The 21,220-nt window shown below is 43.4% G+C and overlaps 1 protein-coding gene across 4 annotated transcripts in view; it reads left to right on the forward strand.

The window, feature by feature from the left end:
- The first annotated feature begins 330 nt into the window (after positions 1–330).
- Positions 331–21,220, forward strand: part of SLC12A1 (solute carrier family 12 member 1) — a 381,560-nt gene continuing 360,670 nt past the window's right edge. For all 4 annotated transcript variants that reach the window (XM_085644206.1, XM_085644209.1, XM_085644207.1 and 1 more), the window contains exons 1-2: positions 331–465; positions 20,118–20,702. In XM_085644206.1, the coding sequence (XP_085500332.1) occupies positions 20,301–20,702 (402 nt within the window). In that variant the 5' untranslated portion in view covers positions 331–465; positions 20,118–20,300. The remainder of the gene's footprint in view (positions 466–20,117; positions 20,703–21,220) is intronic.

Raw genomic sequence — 21,220 nt, forward strand, 5'->3', positions numbered from 1 at the left:
AATTTAAAGCGTAGGAAACGCCTCTGCACTGATCTCAGCAGACGGCGTGTGCACAGACTCCAAACTCGCTAGAAAGTTAGTCTTTCTGCTTCTAAACGTGGTTACTCAATGTTCCTGGTTTATGAAGTGTTGCAAACGTCTAATTTATATTCTTGCCACTACATTAAAAAGATTTGTGGAAGTTAATCTTTAAGCACCTAGGAACGCTCGAGAGGCACACACTAGGCCAACTGACGTATTCGGACCAATGAAACAGCCGCGTGGGACGGACAGTAGGGAGGGTCGGGGCAATAAGAGGCAGGCTCGCGCCCCCGAAGACAGAGTCCGGGTGGTCAACGTGCAGTATGCAGAGCGGTGCCACCGCACTGTAGTCGCAACAGTGGCAAGAGCAGATGCCAGCGTCCATGGAAAGTCAGAGCAGCTGACAGTGCCCGGCATTGACAATCAAATCATCCATCCCCAAAGGTAAGAAATGAAGGTGGTCTTCCAGGGGGAAACAGGGTTTGGCGATACTGACACTGTGTATCCCTTTAAAAAGCGGTACACTTTTCATCAGGCTTTTCTACAGCCCTGCAAATGTATGTTGTTATGGAAGTCGGTATATACATTTACAGGTACAGAAGATTTAGGCACTTTGCCCAATTTTAAATGCTGACAAAAATGTTACAGCCAATTGGCGCTGAGTCATAAACTGTAACGAATAGAAAATTCCTGTTGACCACAATGTTCATTGACAAAATGGTGATTAGAATTGATTTGTGTCTAATTTAATTTAGATCTTGTATTAGGTTTTCTTTGTAAACGTTGTAAAAAGTCGCTTGTTTGGATGAGAGTAGTGCACTATGCACTGTAGCATTAAAGTGGTTAGAGGCATCTGAGGCAGTTAAAAGATTGTGTGATTTTTCATATATTTGATTCCTTAATTTGTGTGGTAATCATTTATATCGTTAAGTCAGGTGAGTGAATAACCACTTCACAATGGAATCTGGGAAAGTCTTGAGGCACTATAAACTATAAACTATAAACTTAAATTGAGCAATATTTAGCTGTTATTAAATAGTTCAATGTGTAAAAATGGCATTTCATGACAGCCATCCATTTTTAGAGGACAATCTGAATTATTATTATTTTGCTGCCTAATTCTGCCTTCCCTATATAAAAACAAATGTTAATGTAATGGCATTATTTGGATGTTTGTCCATCCCTCTTATTTTTATTTTTGATATTCAATATCTAATTTTACCCCGATCCTAAACACCACAATTCCGAAACAAAATCAAATGTTTGTGTTTCTGCTGCTAAACTCAAACAGATTTAGCACGAAAAAAAATCGTTTCAAAGACAGAGGTTGCTCTTGGAGCAAATGAGATAACTCACGTGCTGGAATTTTCAATCGACAAGTTTCAAATGTTTTTTTATTGCTGCCAGTTTGAAGCATGTACGTTTGGGAACATCCAATGAAAAATTTAGTTTGATCTTAAAAGAGATTGTTGGTGTCCAATTCTATCTCTTGGTTTCAGAAGGAATTTCTGATACCTTAATAAAACCTCTCAATTTCTATGCTTGTTGCATATAGTTCAGTGTCAGAAAACCTTAGCTAACAACTGGATCTACTTAGAACAATTTTTTAACTGCACAATTGGCATTTCCCCCAGCGCCACCCAAGCAGTGAAACATAAATCTACTAATGTCCATGCATTGTTTTTATACAAATAAGATAATTCATGCCCGAGTTTATTGTATGGAAACAAGTTCACTAGATGGGCTCTTGCATGTGAGACTTAGTTGAGTTTGAAAATAAACATTAGAGATTTACTCTTCGTGATGGAAAATTGAGGCTTCCTCCCTTGCTGTGGTGCGTTCCACCATCACCCTTGCATCAGACGTCAGCGAGATGTCAGTCTCTTTTCCGCCTTGTCAGGTCTTCGTCTCCACGCACCATCACCGTTCGCACTTTGTGCACTGGATTGAGGCACAGGCTCACAGAGGCCGTGTAGTAATGAGGCTACGAGGCTAACCAAGCGCTGAAGTTTCCTCTCGTTGCCACCAAGGCCACTGAGCTGTGAGCTGTGGAGTCCTAATCGAGAGCAGAACGCACACCCTTATCTGGTACTTTCTGGAAGCAGCAGAATTGCTCTCAGTTCAATGCATACCTGATGTGGGTTGGGTCTGTTTGGCTGCTTCACTGTTGTTCTTCCCCCTCCTCGGAGAACAGAGATCGCTGCCTGACAGCCCACTCAGCCTCATTGTCCTGTGGCACCATACCTGGTAGGCTGCTTTCTCAGTTGTAATTTAGACCTGGAGAGGCTCAGAGGAATTTCTCCAAAAATATTGTGCGTTTGCATTAATATCAGACAGACTGATTTAGTCATCAACATGAAAAAGGAGAAGGCGGCAGCACGGCAGTTCAACAACTTTCTCTATCATTCCCTAAACATTATTATATATGGATATTTAGCCTTATAGAGGAACTAAGAGAATACTGTGAGCTCCTCACCACATCAAGCCACAAGGAGAAAGATTTTAATTTTACGGCCTGATCTCAAAAAGTGGAAGTAATGAGCGAGTGATCAGTTGGCAGCAAAGCTATGGAAAGCATTCAAATCAACAAGAGAGCTATCTCCACTGCTATTAATGTGGAGCACGTTTTAAGTAAGAACCACATTGTAGCATGTCAACTAAATAAAAATACAATAATCTATCCCTGTTACCTGCACCATTACTGATGATTTCACTAATTTTACCAACTCCTTAAATAATATTGAGAATCCCTGCAACCTTTTCAATAACAGGGAGAAAATGCTAAATGTTCAGTCAGTCGTAGAAAGCCTTTCACAACCTTACTTACCAATATGGTATAAACCATGACAGAATGATAGCTATTGCACAGGCCAGGACCTCAGATGAGGTCTGTCCTCTCTAGGCTCTGTTTCTGATTCTGACTTGATCTGTGGTCATGATACGTCAAAGAAGTCAGATGTGGCAAATCCTGCAATTTGCCAATGGGCAAGAGAAGCTTCTGTCTTATGTACAGAGCTTATCAATCTCGTTGAAAATAACTTACATTAAGAAAATGTTTGTAATATTACTAGTACTCGTACTCTTGGTCCCTCTGCCGCTACTCACTTTTTTCTGAGATGGTGCAAGATATGATCATCAGGACAAGACTCTCTTACAATATCCAGTGCCAATGGCTATGGGAGGAATTCGTTCTCAAAAATATCTGAAAACTCAATAAATCAATCTGATGCGATTAACAAACCAGCATCCCTCCTCTGTGATATCTCAGCTGAATTAAAAACTATTTTTGAAAACTTATCTCAATTTACTCCACTTCCAAATCTACTCACTGTTCTCACCTACAACCTAGACAATATCCTAGATGATATCATAGACCTGATACAGATGCTTCCTACAAAAACAGGTCACCAATTAATTGAAAACTGAACTATAACAAGAAATAGAACTATTCCGGTTAATCTACATCTTAGATTTTCTACCCAATAACAAGCTCACATACAACACAAATCCCTGAGTATCTTTAACACCATCTGAATGTCACAACCTGACTAAAGCAATATTTACATAAACCACTCCAGCCATTTAAGTACCCTCTACTGAAAATCTGACTGTTGTAACAGAGGATAACCTCACAGAAAAGTCTCACTTAGAAGACTGTATGGAAACTTTAGTAACAATATTGCTAAACCCAGTGACTGCAACTGGAATACTTCAGTGATAGTAACTGGGGAGGATTTTCAGTCTTGCCCCAGTGAAAGGAAGGTGGAAAAACTTAAACAGCTCAACAAAAAACTCAACAATATGACTAATACAGTCACAAAAAATAAACAGAACACAGCACCAAAGGAGCTATTTCCAACCTTTTGACAAAAAGGTCAATCTTTCAAACATGATCTATTGGTTGTAACAATTGTCTCTATCTAGGGACCAATCACCATTGAAGTTATCCCCGAATATACCTGAGAAATTAACAAGCCTCTAATAAGCAACAATGCTTCATGTTTAACGGAATCAGCTTTAACACCTGAGGGAGAAACATCTGCTGTCTCATCAGGTATAACACGTTTGACTCTGAACACAAAATGGCAAACTCGGAGGCTAAAACAAATCAGACACCATGAGAGCCTAAAGAATAAACTTGCCCAATGTCTTGAAAAGGCTTTCAACAATATTCCTAAATCTATCCTACTAATTAAACCGTATTATCAACTGATACTATCTGAAGGCATTTGCAATACAGGCTTCAATTTAAATCATATCATACTGATGGCCAATTGGCCTCTGGCCAGTTATTAATCCAGTCCTTTAGGAACCAGATTAGCACCCCACTTTCTTACTGAATCTGAAACATAAACACAGTTCACCCATTTATATAGAAAGAGCAGCTCAAAGAGATCTCCATCAGGTACCATCCACACCACATCATCCCTTCAAACCAACACTTGTAGTTATAAAGAAATGAAACAAGAAAGCCATTACCTAGATCTATTTCCAGTCTATCATTCAGAATTCATCCATAATTCCCTAAATCGACAGACATTTAAAAATATTTAAACAGATTCCACAATTTAAGTATTTAACATCAGGTTTGTATATTTGAAAGAAACTTTTCAACCATAATGTCATACAAAGACGTGTATCTACAATACAGAGATTTGCATCATTCTATAAAAGCCCCCACTTGATTTTCCAATGCAGACAGTTGTTAGTTATGGATAAGAGGGAGTCTATAAAGGTGCAAATGCATTTTTAACGCTAACCTTAACATTGTTTCATAACATAGTTGACATTGCCCAAATCTGCACTGTTTGCTTAGCAAGATCCAAGGAGAAAATCTAATAAGAAATCATCCTATTGTTTAGCACAGGTGTGCTACACACGTATTTCTGTCACCAAATAATGATCACAGCAACCTTGGTAGCAGCCCTAAAAATATCTCTACCATAAACATCATAACCAGCAATACCTTGTTGCTCTAAGGACGTAGCCAACAAACATTGTAAGTAGTTACAAATTATTTTCATGATATTTCTTAAAAAAATGTTCCCAGCACAGGCAATGTCTAAAACTCGATATTTTAGCATCGTTATTTGTTAACAAATCGCCAGCTTTTTTAGACTGATCATATATGTGAATATCATATTCTTTCCGTGTTTCCTTAAGGAAAGGACCCTCTTTTAAACTTTAAGCAGTATGGTGGTCCATTTTTAGCAGGTCAGAGGTCAGATCCCAGCAGGGACATTCGTCCTTCAGAGGCGAAGACTACTGATGTGGATAACAGTAATACTGTTAGTTTGCTGCGCTGTAAGGCTACAATAACAATCCCTGTGTCACTTGCGGATTACACAATAGGCAAAGTGGGCACCGGCCTATGGGCCCCACTCCTTTTATGGGCCCCACTCCTTTTAGGGGCCCGGCGACAACGGATCAAAATACAACCTACAGTACACAAACCAGAGACATCAGATTCACATAACAGTTTTTCTCTTAAAAGCTCATCTTCTGTCAGCTGCCAGTTTGTAAAAAAATCCGGAGCACTGGGTATTAGGAGATCATTTGCGTGGAGGGGGGGGAGGGCGAAATGTGGACTGCCCTGGGGCATCCACAGGGTTTCATCCGGCACTACCCTGTGTAATAAAAAAAAAAGCTATGTATATTTAATTTGTAGTTGGCTACTGTGCCCCACCAATCTGGCTCTCCATCAGGTGTCAAGAATGTATAAATGTATTTCCATTATTATTAGTAGTAGTATTGTTAATATTAGTATTAATAATAATTACCGTAATGATAGCAACCATTGATAATAATAATAGTGGTAGTAGCAGAAGGGTGCAGGGCCAGGGATGCGAGAAGCAAGAAGGCTCAGCGAGTGAAGTATCTGAGGTGACTTGCGGGTCACCAGCTTGAACGTCAGCAGGGGTACCTCAGCCCCGCATCCTTCCAAGGTCAAAGGACTGAGCACCATTGAACAGCGGTGTTTAAATGACTTGGAAACTGAATACCTCTGCATGTGGCACCGCACACAAAGTCTAGTCAGTATTATTAGCAATGGAGAGGACAAAGAATGGAAAGAGGTCTGCAAAGAACATGAAAACCAATCTACTTCCAGGAGTAATGCCCCCAGCTGCATGCCATGCGGATATAGGAACTTGGACTTCTTTGGTGAATTGCAATATGGTTATGGCACATAGGTGGGGTACTTTATCCCATACATTATTAACAGTAATGTTATTATCATTATTTGTTTGGTAATTATAATAATAATGCCAAGAATGCAACTAATCACAATTACCATTAACAACACCAGAATTATCATTGTTATCATTGTTATCCTTTATATTGGTAATCTATTTTACCTTCCTTTTTATTGCCTTGAGGGTTTCTTTCTTCTTTGATTATTTTTATTTCTTCTCCATCCCTACTTGCTTTTTAGATGTTTCTTACTTTCTCGTTTCATCTTTTTATTGTTTTTATTGTATGTGCTGCGCGTGCGCGTATCCGCCTCCTGTGCGCGATCACATTGGCTCTCACCCTCTAACCTTGCCAGAGGAGCACCAATGCCCTCCTACCCCAGCTGCACAGACCCGAGACCTCTCTATTCTAATCCAAAGTGGAATGTCGCAAGGCCAGTCGTTGCTCAAAAGTGCCCTGAGAAACCAATTGTGGTGCCCCTTCTAATCCCCTCCCCTCACTTCTCGCCCTCCCTCACGGTTACACCTCTGCCTTTTCTAAGCGATGTGTACGACAGGCTTTACAATGACACAAGGTATCAGGGCAGCCTTTGTGCTCGGCTTTGTGTGAGAATGAGAAGCCTGCTCTGCTGTCTGACACTATTGAATGTTGTACCCATTATGGCTCCACAGCACCAACTCACACTCCTGAGGGTAGCTGTGTGCCTTCTAAATATCCTCTTTTGTGTTCACAGGTCAGTTAGGTCCTGGATGATTACCTTAGCAGTGACCAGCCTGGGAAAACATGTTTTCCTCTCCTCTACCGCACCTGAATCACCTATTCAGATGCTAGAAAATTGGAGATGAGAGGGTGTAGGAGTGGGTGGAAGTGAGAGGGAGTAGGGTGCGGAGAAAGGGAACGGGGACCGGTGAACGAAGAGAGTGCAAAGATATACAGAGAAATGAAATGGCTCTGGCAGACTGCAAAACAAATAAATAAATAAAAGAAGGCAGTTAACATTGTGTGCCCCAAGAACCTAAGCACCCTGTGCCTAGGCCCAATTCACCCATGCCCAAGACCCGCCCTGATTAGACGCCCAAGTCAACTGTATGTGGCTGAAAGCAGGGATAATGTACATGTCACCAGGGCACACGTCCTAAAAAAGGAAGTGGGGGGGACTAACCTAGTTAGGCAGTATGCAAGTGACATCACAGCACGAGACATCACGGCGCATGACATCACACATGGCATCACAGGAATTGACAAGATAGGATGGGGCATCACAAGCCACAACTTTACAGGAAGTGGCATCACAAGAAGTGACATCAGATCTTATGGCCTCACATTTAGGCAGAAGATTCACACTTTTGTAAGCTACACATAAAACAATGTTGCCTTTTGTCAGGGTAAAGCTTCCTTTACCCAAGGATTGAACAAACTAACTCTACAGCCAGCCTACTCAACCAGGCATAAAATTCCATATACAGCACAGTTCCATGTAGATGTGATAGTTTCAGCTCCCTGCGCTCTCCAGAGGTGAGACCACTCTCCTATGCATAGTATTCTTACTCAGCCTTACCCACCTGCACTCATTTTAGGAGATTGGGGCTCATTTTTCACCAACAGACCATGAGTACAAGTGAGAGAGAAAGATGGAAAGGGAAGATAGGAGAGAGAGAAGAAAACAATGAGGAATGCATAAAAGGGGCTGAAAAAAGAACCTGCAAGAATAAGCAATTTTAGGGTAGTGAAAGAAAAAGGTTATTGCAACCTTGGCATTCAGCAATAGGACCCTAAGAAAAAGTTTGCGTATTTCTTTTTTCCCAAAGCCATGCAACAACTATTCTATGAGGCTATTTCCTCTTTGTATGTGTGTTGCAGAATGCAGCATACATGCACAAAGGAAATAAGTAGGAGAAATTGATATATTTCTTCTTGCTATGCCAGCCTCAGGTAGACTCACCAGTTTGGTGCACACCCATATTTACAAGTCTTTGTAAATATGGTTCTGCGTCAAAATACATTGATGGATGCATAGGGATGCCCTAGCATCACCCATATAATGCCTAACTGATGCGAGGTAATGCAAGGCAGGGCAATGTGCGGTACTGTAAATCCCAAAACAGATTTTACATCAGGGTTGTGCCAGAAAAGTGACTTTACCCGAATGCAAAATCTTGCATTTGCATTGTAAACCTTTTAATAGAGCACAGTGAGCTATGCAAGACGATATTTGACTTCTACACCTTGTAATCCCCCACTGCTTTATGTAACACATCCTGTACAATGATTTACAAATTCATTTGATATATTGTAAATGTAATATGTAAGTGTGATGTAAAGTGTTTTGACACCCTGGATTAGGATGAGTAGCTTTACACAGGAAAACATAGTGGTACTTAAATAATTTCAACGCTTCCTTAGGGGTAGTAAGTGCTATATAAATTACATTTATTGTGTGTAGATACTTGGAAAGACCAACACATCTGACATTCTTACAGTGCATGCATATCTGGTATACAGAGCCTGAACAAAGTGAAAAGCTGCCTCTTTAAAGTATGTGTGAAGCACTACCAAGGTGGGTGAGCCTTTGTGTCATCTCTGCTGAAGTTGCTTTTAGGTGTGAGGCTCCTGACTGCTACCAGCCAGGAGACAAAAGGAGGCCTGATGACCCTTCAAATTGGGCCTTTGTTATGGGCCCAGCAGGAGTCTGAAATAAGAAGCCACGTCCCCGCCTGCACGTTGTTGCTTATCGAAAGCAGACAACGTGCAGGAGCTGTTGAATGTGTCCCAGTGTTTGAAACTTACACCAGGGCGAATTAATCACATTATTCAGTGGGGCCCAAGTTCTTGGCAGGGTGTACGGCGTCCACCCTGTGTAAATAGTGGGTGGACGCCGTCCACACTCGCGTACCCCTGACTTGTGTCCTGCATGTCACTCACTCATTCTCACTGGGAGAGTACCGGTACCCTGATCCACGGCACAGCAGTCTTGGTTTCTCTGCTCCAGTGCAGGGCAGAGGCCGCTCTGCCTCCGAGGAGCTTGTAATTAACTAGGCTGATGTATACTTTTACAGAGTTGCTGGTAAAGATTCCAGCAGCTCTCATTTCATTGTCCTCAAACAGCAGGGGGGTGAGAGGGTTTGTGTCACGCTGTGATGAACAGGGCAGGGTCTCTAGACAGACCCTGCACTGTCAATCAGGTGCGCAGCGACCATTCGTGAGAAAGTGCCATCATGATTTTCATTTTGTGTTATAAGTTAATCTGTGTTTTTTGACATAAACACATTTCTCATGTGTTTTAATCTATGCTGCAACTGGTACAGAAGTCTCTATGTATGATGTTATTTTGCCCTTAACCCCGCCCCTAGCCCCGCCCACTTGAAACACCTCTATTTTAATGAGTACCTGCACTTATTTTTCACCATTGAAAGCACTGCTCACACCTGGCCCAGACTTGCTATTGATTAGCCTGGGCGATGCCGCGACATAAAACGGCTCTAACAGCATCACCATCAACTGTCAAATGGAAAATACATTTCCACGTGAAAAATTAGGCTCCTGCTGATTTATGAAAAAGGGCGTTAAGGGATGCAAGTAGTGCAGGGGCCTCTAGAATAGACCTCGCAAAGCCAGATCTACTGTAGCCTTAGAGCCTGACGTAGCAGGCTCTACTGACCATGAAAGGTCCTCTCCAGAGGGAGGGGCCTTTAAAGGTCAGCAGAGCTTCTACAGGGGGCGCTAAGGCTATTAGAACACTGCCCCTAGAGGGCAAACTGTTCTACTAAAGTAGTAAAGTAGCATAATTTAGCTGTGTGTGAAATCGAAGTGCCAAATGGAGTCAGGGTCCAGGGACAAGCATTGGCCGACCAAAATATTGCATATTTTAAAGAATTACATGTAAAACTTTAAATTTACACATTCTACACAGCGTAAACGTTGGCAGTGTCTACGCATAGAAATTTGTACTGGAGAGAGTGCCTTCAGTACAAATTTCAGACAAGACAAATTTCACATTTTGCCGCATTTGTGCTGTGGCGCAATGCATAGCGTAGGGCTTAAACAGTATTTTTAGCGCTGTTGATAATGTTATTTTCTATATTTTTCATTTCCCGTGACCTGGAGCTGTAAAATGCACTCCCTCATTTTTGAAACTCTGGACCATAGTACACTTAGTTACAAGTCCACTATCTCCCCCCCACAGTCACCAAGGAAAGGAAGACACCCCTCTATGTTTAGACTCTGGAATACAAAGTAAGATTGTCCTTTAATGACTAATATTAACAACAATAACATAATAATAAAACTAATAATGATAACAATAATATTAGTAATAATACTATGTACGTTTTTAAAACCACAGAAAAGGATTGAAGGTGGCATTGGCCTTGTTAGCAAATGCAACTCTGACCTGGAGGTTACCAGCAGATCACTGGAGCAGGCAAGCATTGCACTGCATGAATAACTGCAAAACTAGAAATCCAGTGATTTCATTTTACACTTAACAAAAAACCTGAAGATTCATGCATCATTTGATCTACTCTGTTTTCAAAGTAACATTTATCTAAAGGCATTCTGCTTTATCTCCCACACATGTACCGTTTGGGGAACAATTTATGGTCCTACAGCTAAAAGAGGCATTCATTCAGCAATAACCTATGTTATCCCAGCCATGTAAATTTAAAAGATTAGACATGGGATCTTCATCTATTATCTATTATCTATGGAAAGAAGATTCAGCATTACCAGCACCCAAAGCACCCACTCGCTTAACACCTCCCAGAGGCGGTCTCCTTGAGGGCAACCAGTCACTTAAAGGGTTGTAGTACCATTTGAGCCTGTGTTTACACTAGCACCTGCTAAGAGATGAGGGCAAGTTGCACTCTCTTGTGTTTGTGAGAGAAAGTAACACCAGTAGATGTGTGGTGGTCAAAGGATGGCAAGCCCACGAGGATAGGCCACCCATGCACCCAAATGAGCATACATACAGTTAGTTAGCCCTGCTCGGCAAATGGGGTGCAAAAAACAAGGGTCTAATGTAGCTTGCAGTCAATTATATCAATTGTCCCTAAAATACCATTAAATAGTTGAAAGCCTCAAATATAAAGACATAAGTGTATGCCCTAATTTGATGAATGACAATCTTTGATTAGCTATGAGTCATTTTCTCTCGTGGCTCACGAGCAAGACCACTGACTCACTGTCAGTGAAATTGCTCTCCCACCCTCGCAGCTCCACCATTAAGTGAGGCCTTCCCCCGAGCCCCTGCACTTACGAGTGTTGGTGTTTGAGGCCCTCCTCCACCCGCAGGTTTTACCTGCGCCGCATCCCCGGTGATCCAGTGGACCTCTGTCTCCTTTTTGCTCACTCCTCCTTTTCTCTCTGTTTTTCATCTCCCCCTTTCACTCTCCTTCTGTGTCTTTCGTCCACTTTTCTGGCACATTTTCTGCCCTATTCAACTCTTTCCTCTTTCTTTTTCTGCCCCTTTTTGCCAGTTTTTTCCCCCGACTCTGCTGCCCCTGCGGCCCCGCCCCCCTGCTGCTCTACTGGCCCATTCCAGTTCCACTCCCCGCTCCCGCCTCCCAGCTGTACAGCCCTCCCCAACCCCTACTTAATGGCAGCCGCTGTGGGGACAGGCGAGCAAGACCACTGACTCACTGTCAGTGAAATTGCCTCTGTCTCCTTTCTCTCGCTCCACTTTTTCTCTCTGTTTTTCACTTGTTTTTCCCTCATTTCATCTCCCCCTTTCACTCTCCTTCTGTGTCTTTCCTCCACTTTTCTGGCACTTTTTGTGCCCTATTCCACTCATTCCTCTTTATTTTTCTGTCCTTTTTTGCCCGTTTTTTTCCCCGTGCTGCTGCTGCCCCCACGGCCCCTCCACCCGCATGACCGGCCCTTTCCAATTCCCCTCCTCACTCCCGCCTCTCAGCTGTCCAGCCCTCCCTGACCCCTACTTAATGGCGGCTGCTGCATGGCTGCGCAGCGGATGCAAGCAGCGGGCATGTGCTGGCGCGCCGCTGGCGTGCCAAAGGCAAACCCATATGCACCCGTCTGCGACCCGATCGCTACCAGCGCCAGGAACCCTGGATCTCAGCACCGCCAACGCTATGACCCAGAAGCACTCCATGCACTCAACACAGGCCGCAACAACAACTGCAAGCTAGCGTCACTGACCGACACCAACAGACTCTTCAGCTGCCACCGCTGCCGGCACACCTACAGCACCACCAGGAACACGGACCCAGCACAACCCGCCCACAAGAACACACCCGAACCGAAGACCTTGCAATGCATCCTCTTAAACGTCCGATTCCCTCACAAACACGCCACCGAAATCTGGGACCTCCTCGACAGCACAACCCCGGACGTAGCGTTCTTTACCGAAACCTGGACCAAAACCACTTCGCGACCGGACATCGCCATTACCCAAGGATACAAGATCTCCAGGAAGGAACGCCCCACCTGCCCGGGAGGAGGAATCGCCATCATCCACAAATCCTCCCTTTGCCTGAGCACACTCCCCAGCGAGCCCACAGACCTGATGGAACACCTTCACTTCAAGATACCGGCCAGCCCCACCACCACCCTCCGAGGAACCCTCATCTACCGACCCCCTGGACCCAGCGGTCTTTTCGCCAACTCCATCACGGACATAATCTCCCGGCATGCCATCGCATCCACCAACTACACCCTGCTGGGAGAGCTCAACTTCCACCTTGACAACCAACTGGACTCCAACACCACATCCCTCCTGGACAACCTCCACAACATTGGACTCCACCAGATCATGACCGAACCTATGCACTCAGCAGGACACACCCTCGACCCACTCTTAACAATAGGAAACTCCATCACCTTCAGCCACACCACCGAACTCCCATGGACATACCATCGATGCGCCCACTTCACCTTCAGAACACCCACCATCCACATATGACAGCACCTGCTCCCACGAAGAAACTGGACCAGAATCACTGATGACCAGCTCACCTCCTCACTCAGCAACTCCACCACAACCATCGCAGAAAACGACGACCCCAACACCGCAGCCCGAACCCTGCACAGATGGATCTCCGACAGCTCCAACACCATAGCCCCCCTCAAGAAAAACAACAACTCGCCAGATGGTTTACGACCAAACTTCGAGACTCCAGACGCACTTGCCACCGCCTCAAAAAGGCCTGGAAGAACACCATATCCACAGAAGCCCACAACAACTTCAGAACCGCCACTAACGCCCACCACCAACTCATCAGAAATACGAGGAAAAAAGCGATTGAAGAAAGAATCTCCACACACGTGCACAACAGCAAAGAACTCTTCAACATCATCAAGGAGTTCGCTCAACCCACCAGTGAGTCTACTGACATCCCTCCCTCTCAAGACCTCTGCGACAAACTCAGCAACTTTTTTCACCACAAAATCAAGAGCATCTACGAGACAACCAACACACTGAACCCTCACCAACCACTCCCGACACCCTGAAGCCAGCGATTGAAAACTGGACAGCCCTCACCACCGAAGATACACTGAAGACAATGAAATCAATCCACTTCGGGGCCCCCATGGACCTCTGCCCCCACCACATATTCAACAGAGCCGCCGACACCATCACACCCATTCTCCGCCACACCATCAACTGCTCTCTGGCAACCGCCTTGTTCCCTGACGACTGAAAACACGCCGAGGTCAACCCCCTCCTGAAGAAACGCTTGGCGGAACCCACCGACCTCAAAAACTACGGACCCATCTCCCTGCTCCCGTTCCCAGCGAAAGTCATCAAGAAAGCCATCAACAGCCAACTCGCCACATTCATCGAAGAGCACAACATCCTCGACTCCTCCCAATCCAGCTTCAGAAAAAAACACAGTACAGAAACAGCCCTCCTCACCGCAACAGTCCACATCCGCACTCTACTGGACAGAGGAGAAACAGTAGCCCTCATCCTCCTCCACCTCTCAGCGGCGTTTGACAGTCTCTCACCGCACCCTAATAAGCACCCTAATACGCAGACTCCACGACGCAGGATCCAGGACAAGGCCCTTGACTGGATCCACTCCTTCCTCTCCTGCAGAACTCAGTGTGTCAGACTCCCCCCTTTCCTCTCGTACCCTACACCACCACCTGCGGAGTCCCCCAGGGGTCCTCCCTCAGCCCAATGCTCTTCAACATCTACATGGCTCTGCTCGCCCCCATCGTCAGAACCTACGGACTCAACATTGTGTCATATGCAGACGACACCCAACTCATCCTCTCCCTATCCAACGAACACAAAAACGCAACTTTCGAGAAGGCATGGAAGCCGTCACCAAATGGATGAAAAACAGCTGCCTACAACTTAACACCAACAAGACGGAAGTACTCATCATGGGCCCAAACCCCGATGTCTGGGAGGACACCTGATGGTCCCCCGCCCTCAGAAACCCGCCCACCTCCACGGACCACGTATGCAACCTGGAAATCATCCTGGACTCAGAGCTCAAAATGGACCACCAGATCAACTCCGACTAGTCCTCCTGCTTCCACACCCTCCGCCTCCTACGCAAGACCTTCAAATGGGTCCCCCTCAAACACACAAGACCGTCACACACGCCCTCGTCACCAGCAGACTCGACTACGGCAACGCACTCTATGCCGGAATAAACAAAAACCTCACCCACAAGCTACAGAACATCCAGAACGCTGCTGCAAGACTGGTCCTCAACCTGCCAAGACACTGCCACATCTCCCAGCACCTGCACACACTCCACTGGCTCCCAATCATGCCTAGAGTCACCTTCAAGATGCTCACCCACGCACACAAGGCCCTCCATGACACCGGTCCAGCATACCTGAACAGCCGACTCAAATTCCACGCACCCCAAAGGACCCTACGATCATCCCAGCTCTCCTACACCGTGGTCCCCCGCACCAGAAAGACCAAATCGGGAGGCGCTCCTTCTCCTTCCTCGCGGCCAGAGCCTGGAACACCCTTCCGCTCCACCTCAGACAGACAACATCGCTCCCCATCTTTGCAAGAAACCTCAAAACCTGGCTCTTTGACAGACCCCTCCTTGATGGACTGGAGCCTGTACCACCCCCCCAGCGCCTTGAGACCCTTACGGGTGAGTAGTCGCGCTTAACAAACTCCTGATTGATTGACATTAGTTGACTTTATAGAATCTCTCATTAATTTTCTCCTCTGGCTTTTTCACATAGTGCCACATTGATTTTTGATAGTGGTCAATGCCAATATGTCATAGTTCATACACTAGACTAACTAATTGATATAGTAGTGGTGGGAGACATAGTAAACACTTTGGGCTTGATTCACAAACTGCATTTTGTAAAGTAGTACTACAGTAGTACTACAAAATGCAACTCATAAACCTATGAGTGTTAATCTCCACCTCCACGTAAATAAATAAAATATATTCAATCAATTTACATTAATATTTAACATATACATATTTTTGCTGTTTAAGAAAAAGTTTAATAAACCTTTTTAATTCCTCGTATCTTTTAATATAGGGAGAGCTCCCTAGTCGTAACTAGTCGTAACTTTATACAATTAACTTAATTTTGAGTTAAATATTTAATTTATATAAATACATCAAATTAAAATTCCTTTTGAAATATTTATTTAAAAAACACCACCTAATGGAAAATGTTTGTATTTACGTAATAAATATTAGCAATTGCATAAAGTTTTGTATGGAGCTAACTTAAATGATGTTATCATGTTTTGAATTAGTTACACCTATTTTTAATTAAAAAACTTATTAAAATACTATAAAAATATGTTTCATTGGTATATACTTTTGAAGCAGTAAATTAAATGTTGATATATTTTTAAAAAGTCAAAAGAAATTATTTTATTTTAACATTATTTGCTATGGAGTTCTATTTTAAGTCCGTGCCTCCATTAAGGTATATAGAAGGGTGTTGCAGTCCCAGTGAATGGCCATGAGTAGTAATGTACTTACTCGAGGTCTTAGCTACTACTGCATTGGATAATTTTTCGCTATAGTAACTTTATACTCGTCCATTCGGCACCACCACTGTTTTAAGGGGTGCACACAATATAAAGACGTTTTAGAGCTAGATTTACAGACCTAAAACCTTAGCATTAGCTTGGCAATTAAAATACCATGGCCTTCTTACAACATTTGAATGCTGAGAGTAAATGAACCACCATTGGCAAAGCCAATAGATCTTGCCCATAAATCCTATTGGCTTTACCAATACTTGTTTTTTTCTTAGATGATTGTAGTGAATGTACATGCAAAGCAGCCATCTTAAGTACATTTTGTATGCTAAAAGTAAATCCCTTCAAAGATGGCCAGCGCGGATGCTTGTGCATCTACTGTTGCTGTCTTAGAATTAATATTCTTAAAGCATAATTAAATTCATTGAAAGACACCCACCACACGTATTCACATCCAAATCTGACCTACTTAAAATGGTTAAAAAAGCATTTTACGATTGCCGCCTGCTCACACAGTGGAAGCTGGGAATTGGAGCACGATGAGGCAGAGTGGGCAAGTAGGCAAGAGGAGGTAGCTTTTCATAAATAGGAGGCTGTAGGTAGCAAGGAGACGGAAGTGGGGACAGATAGAGAGGGAGAGAAAATAGTTCCTCTTATCCACTGCAATGCATGGCCTGACGTCAGGAGTAGAAGGACATATGCCATCAAAGCAATACACAGCAGGACTGAAACGATCTTTTGTCAGGATATAGGAATAGGGAGAAAAGCCATCAAATCAGAAGAAGGGAAATGAGATAAACAAGAAAGTCTTCCAATCATGAGTAAGTGACAGACCCAAAGCCTACTCTGTATTATGTATCAATCACAATAGGCCTCAAACAGTCTGGAGGTGAGACCTAAAAAATGCGGTCGCAGGGACTGTGATGTATGTTATTATCAACATGTATGTGGGACACTTCTGTCATCGTATTACCTCGTAGCCCTCTAAGCCACCCGTGGTTCCCGTTCTTCATGGTTCTGAACTTTCTCAGTGACCTTCGCCAGTGAGGCTTTACTGTCTTAAATTAAATATCTATTCAGTGGCATGCTTAGTGATGATCCTAATAAGATGAAAGGAAGAAGCAATTCAAGTTGGAGTTTTGAGGTGAGTAATTGTGTCAGCATGTTAAAGTTTTATGTCACTGCCATGGATCTTCTTTCATGGGATGAACAGTTGTCCAGTGTCTGTCAGGTTGTGATAAAATTAAATGAAATACCGGTATTTGTAAAGCGCACAGCTACCTCCGAAGCGGTATCCTGGCGCTGGGGGCTGTCAGGAAGATGAAGCGAGCTATTGCCCAGAGTCACATGGTGCTGGGCTAACCTGCCACCGGCACTGGGGATTGAACCGTGAACCCTGTAGTCCGGAGTCAGGCACCCTGGCCGCTGCGCCACACCTCTTCATCTGCTATTAGCGCAGCGTCTCTTTGTCAGCAAGCTGGCTTTGGTGCAGAGTTGTTCATATTGGGGTAATAAGTGATTGGTTTTGGAGTGGGTGGGCAATTTGGTGTATTGCAAAGTACAACACTTTTCTAACAAGATTGGGTTTGTGCCTCTATGTGCACGTGAGGATGTGTATGGGCTGTCTGATTGGTTATGCTGGATCTTTAGGAAAGGTTCTTCTGGTATTCGTAATGGTGTTGGAAGCCATTTTTAATATGTTGCACTGCCTTTCTGATATAGTAAAGCTAAGCAGAAGAAAGCGGAGTATTCCTGCCTTTGTACCTGTCAACTACGCGTGAGTAGGGAAGTGAGTAAAATTGATGCTTTCGCATTCGGAGCTAAAACCTGATTTCCTAGTTTTAAGCTTCCCAATCCTCTCAGAGGTTGTGATATTTTTAGATTGATTCGGGTATATTCATCTTTCCAAAACTCCAAAAGACTAACAGAGTTTTTTTTAACTTTTCTGTTTCTGAAATGCTACATCACCGGTAGATTATTTAATTTCGAATAATAATGAAGGTTTCTGAAAAATAAATGTTCACTTTCCCAAAATGACATTTCCAGCACTGTAATATGAAGCACCCCCCACTACCAGAGAGGATTCTCTATTACAAACTCATCAATACAAAAAACTATACTGTTGCTATTCTGCCAATAGTTAATAATGTTCGACAGCCTTTCCCTACGCCCCCTCATGTTAATCCAATGCGAGAAGCAGGGCCAATCATAACAAGCACACCATCTAGTGTCATTCACGACTCTTGCAGGTCACTCATAGACACACCTGCCCTACCTCTTCATAGACACTGTACCCTGTCACCAGGGATAACTTTGATGTAGCAGGAGACATGCAGAACTGTGGCACTTTATAAATGCCAAACCACGTAACAGTAACCCATGCACACAGGCCCCACTAGGGCAAACCTGTGGCCCAATTTATGAGCTACCTTTGTGGATGGCACAGCCCGTGCAGGAGGACCAGGGAGGTGCATTTGAGATGCATGCCCCTGATATAGGTCTTACCCTATGACAAGGGACTTACAGCTAACTCAAATCAGACAATCATATATACACTGATTCACAGTATGTATATGAGGAGCACTGTGCTTTGACAATGCACAGTAGTGCCAAACACGCTAAAGTCTTAAGGCTAGTAAAATAAGGTCAAAACATGAGGTCGGCAGCCAAAAAGGTTAGGGCAGGTCATACCAATAAAGGCCCAGTCTAACAGACAAGGATTGCTAGCATCCAGGAGTCTGATCTGGTGAAAAAGAAGACATCTAAATGCTGAAAGTTTAGTAGTGTATCTGGGGTATAGACAAACAACATTGGTAAGCTGAGATAGGAGCCATGTAGTATAAAATAGAATGGCTATCATAGGAAAATAGCTGTAGGGGCAACATCAATAGCACTAGAAATAAGTGAAATATTAGCAAACAAATCATAAGGTCTCACACTCTATAACAATAAAACAGTGGCTAAAATACTATCCCCAGCGAGACTCTGAGATGGGCAAATTTAATTTGGTGACAATCTATAAGATGGTCTTTCAGTCAAGCATTGAAATGACCAGTGTGGATCACTTTGAGTGAAACTATAAAAATAAGTATAAATATTTGCATGGTAGTGATCTTATGGGATATACTGAATATATAATCTTAACAAGAGAAAACAATATGTAGAAGTTAAATAATATTCATATTGCTATTTCGTTTTTCTTACCTGGTCCGTCAGCCGCATCCACCTCACACCGCACCTCAACAAGCTTCACTGGCTCCCCATTCACAAACGCAGCCACACATACCAAGCCGTAAACCCACAGGACCAGACTACCTGAACAGCCGCATGCACTTTCAGCAATCCACCAGACACCAAAGCTCTGCCTCACTCTCACTTGCACACACTCCCTGCATCTGCAAAAGCAGAACTGGAGGTCGCTCATGCTCCTAAATCTCATTCAAGACATGGAACGACCTCCATCAACAAATCAGAGCCTCCTCCTCACTTCCTGGGATCCACAAGAAGCTGAAGGCCTGGCTCTTTTTATAAGCACTTTGAAGACCTCACACCTACACACCTGCCCAAGTGCCTGGATGCCCTCTTGGGTGATTAGTGCACTATGCAGATCAATATTACATAAGAGCAGTTGTCTGATAAAAATACATTTGTATTTCTGAAAGAACAGCAGCAATTTGTGAATGAGTGTGAGAATGTATCACCAAAATAAAAATGGTACACAACGTTTTCTATATTGTCTCTCCTAACAAATATCTTAGAAACGACAGGACATGGAATATGTGCCAAACATTTGATACGCATTTACATTGGTAAAACACACTGCATATTATTCATAAATATATTAATGAAATAAATCAATCATGTGTACCTAGTTCATTTCTACAGAAATAACACAGCTCAGTAGGAAACCAAGTCTATGCGTTGTTTCATTTAATTCTATTTTATTTTTTTGCATTAGGGGATATCTACAAAAAACGTAAGAAGACGTCTTGGGTGGAAGTATTCAAGCAAGCGTCACCTGAATCATTGCAGCTATGCCATTCTGAGCATATCCCCTAGTTTCTGATTGTTGCCAATATAAGAACAGTTCCAGTGACAGAGACATTCTGAGCTTCAGAGTCCTTAGACAGGTTCACTTACCATGTCAATGAATAATTCCCCAAATGCTTTCTTCGATGGAAATCCCAGCAGTCCTACCCGCTTTCAGGTCAATGTTATCACCGAAGGCCATGATAACGCAGCCTTCCAAGAAGACAAAGACCCCCCGCTCTATGAGGAGACATCTTTTGCTGATGACCGCCATGGACTTCGAATAAACTATCGGCCTGGATACAACAACATCCTCAACAATGGGGACACTGTCAAGTCGGACGGAGTCTTTCACACATATGACACACACAATAACTCATATTATCTCAAGACCTTTGGCCATAACACAATGGAAGCCGTTCCTAAAATTGACTATTATCGAAATACTGGCAGCGTCACTGGTGTCAAATTACCCAGGCCAAGTTTGGCAGAACTTCATGAGCAACTCTCCAAGGTAAGCTTAAGATATCTGCTGTGTGTTTTTATACTCCCAGCTTTCTGCAAAGTCAGATTATCTACATTCTTTGTACATGGGTATAATAACATTGTGCCAGATTGTAATAAAGTTTTAATAATTCCTTCTTCTGATATAGTTTTCATCATAGTGTTGATACAGGATTCAGTCCACACTGACACATGAATTAAATAAAACATGAAACCACCATGCGATGTTGAAGAAGTAGCATGCAAAGTATTTCACTGTGTTGCTAGGCAGTACAGGCACTGGCAGAGAGCGAAATACCTGCAAAACAGGCACTGCAGGAATTCAGCATCCTTCATTCTTCCTGAAAGTCTGGTAAAGATCTTGCACTCTTTATTGGAACTTCATTTTGGTGTGCTGTCACATATAAAGGATGTTCATTGCAAATTTCACTCTGTCTCCACATTGACTTCCACACATATACCAATGACATTCATTCATATTTCCAGACTATTGGGGCCTATAGGACTGACATAGATAGATATCCAAAG

The sequence above is a fragment of the Triturus cristatus genome, chromosome 3_1 (genome assembly GCF_964204655.1).
Source record: "Triturus cristatus chromosome 3_1, aTriCri1.1, whole genome shotgun sequence".
Classification (NCBI taxonomy): Eukaryota; Metazoa; Chordata; class Amphibia; order Caudata; family Salamandridae; genus Triturus; species Triturus cristatus.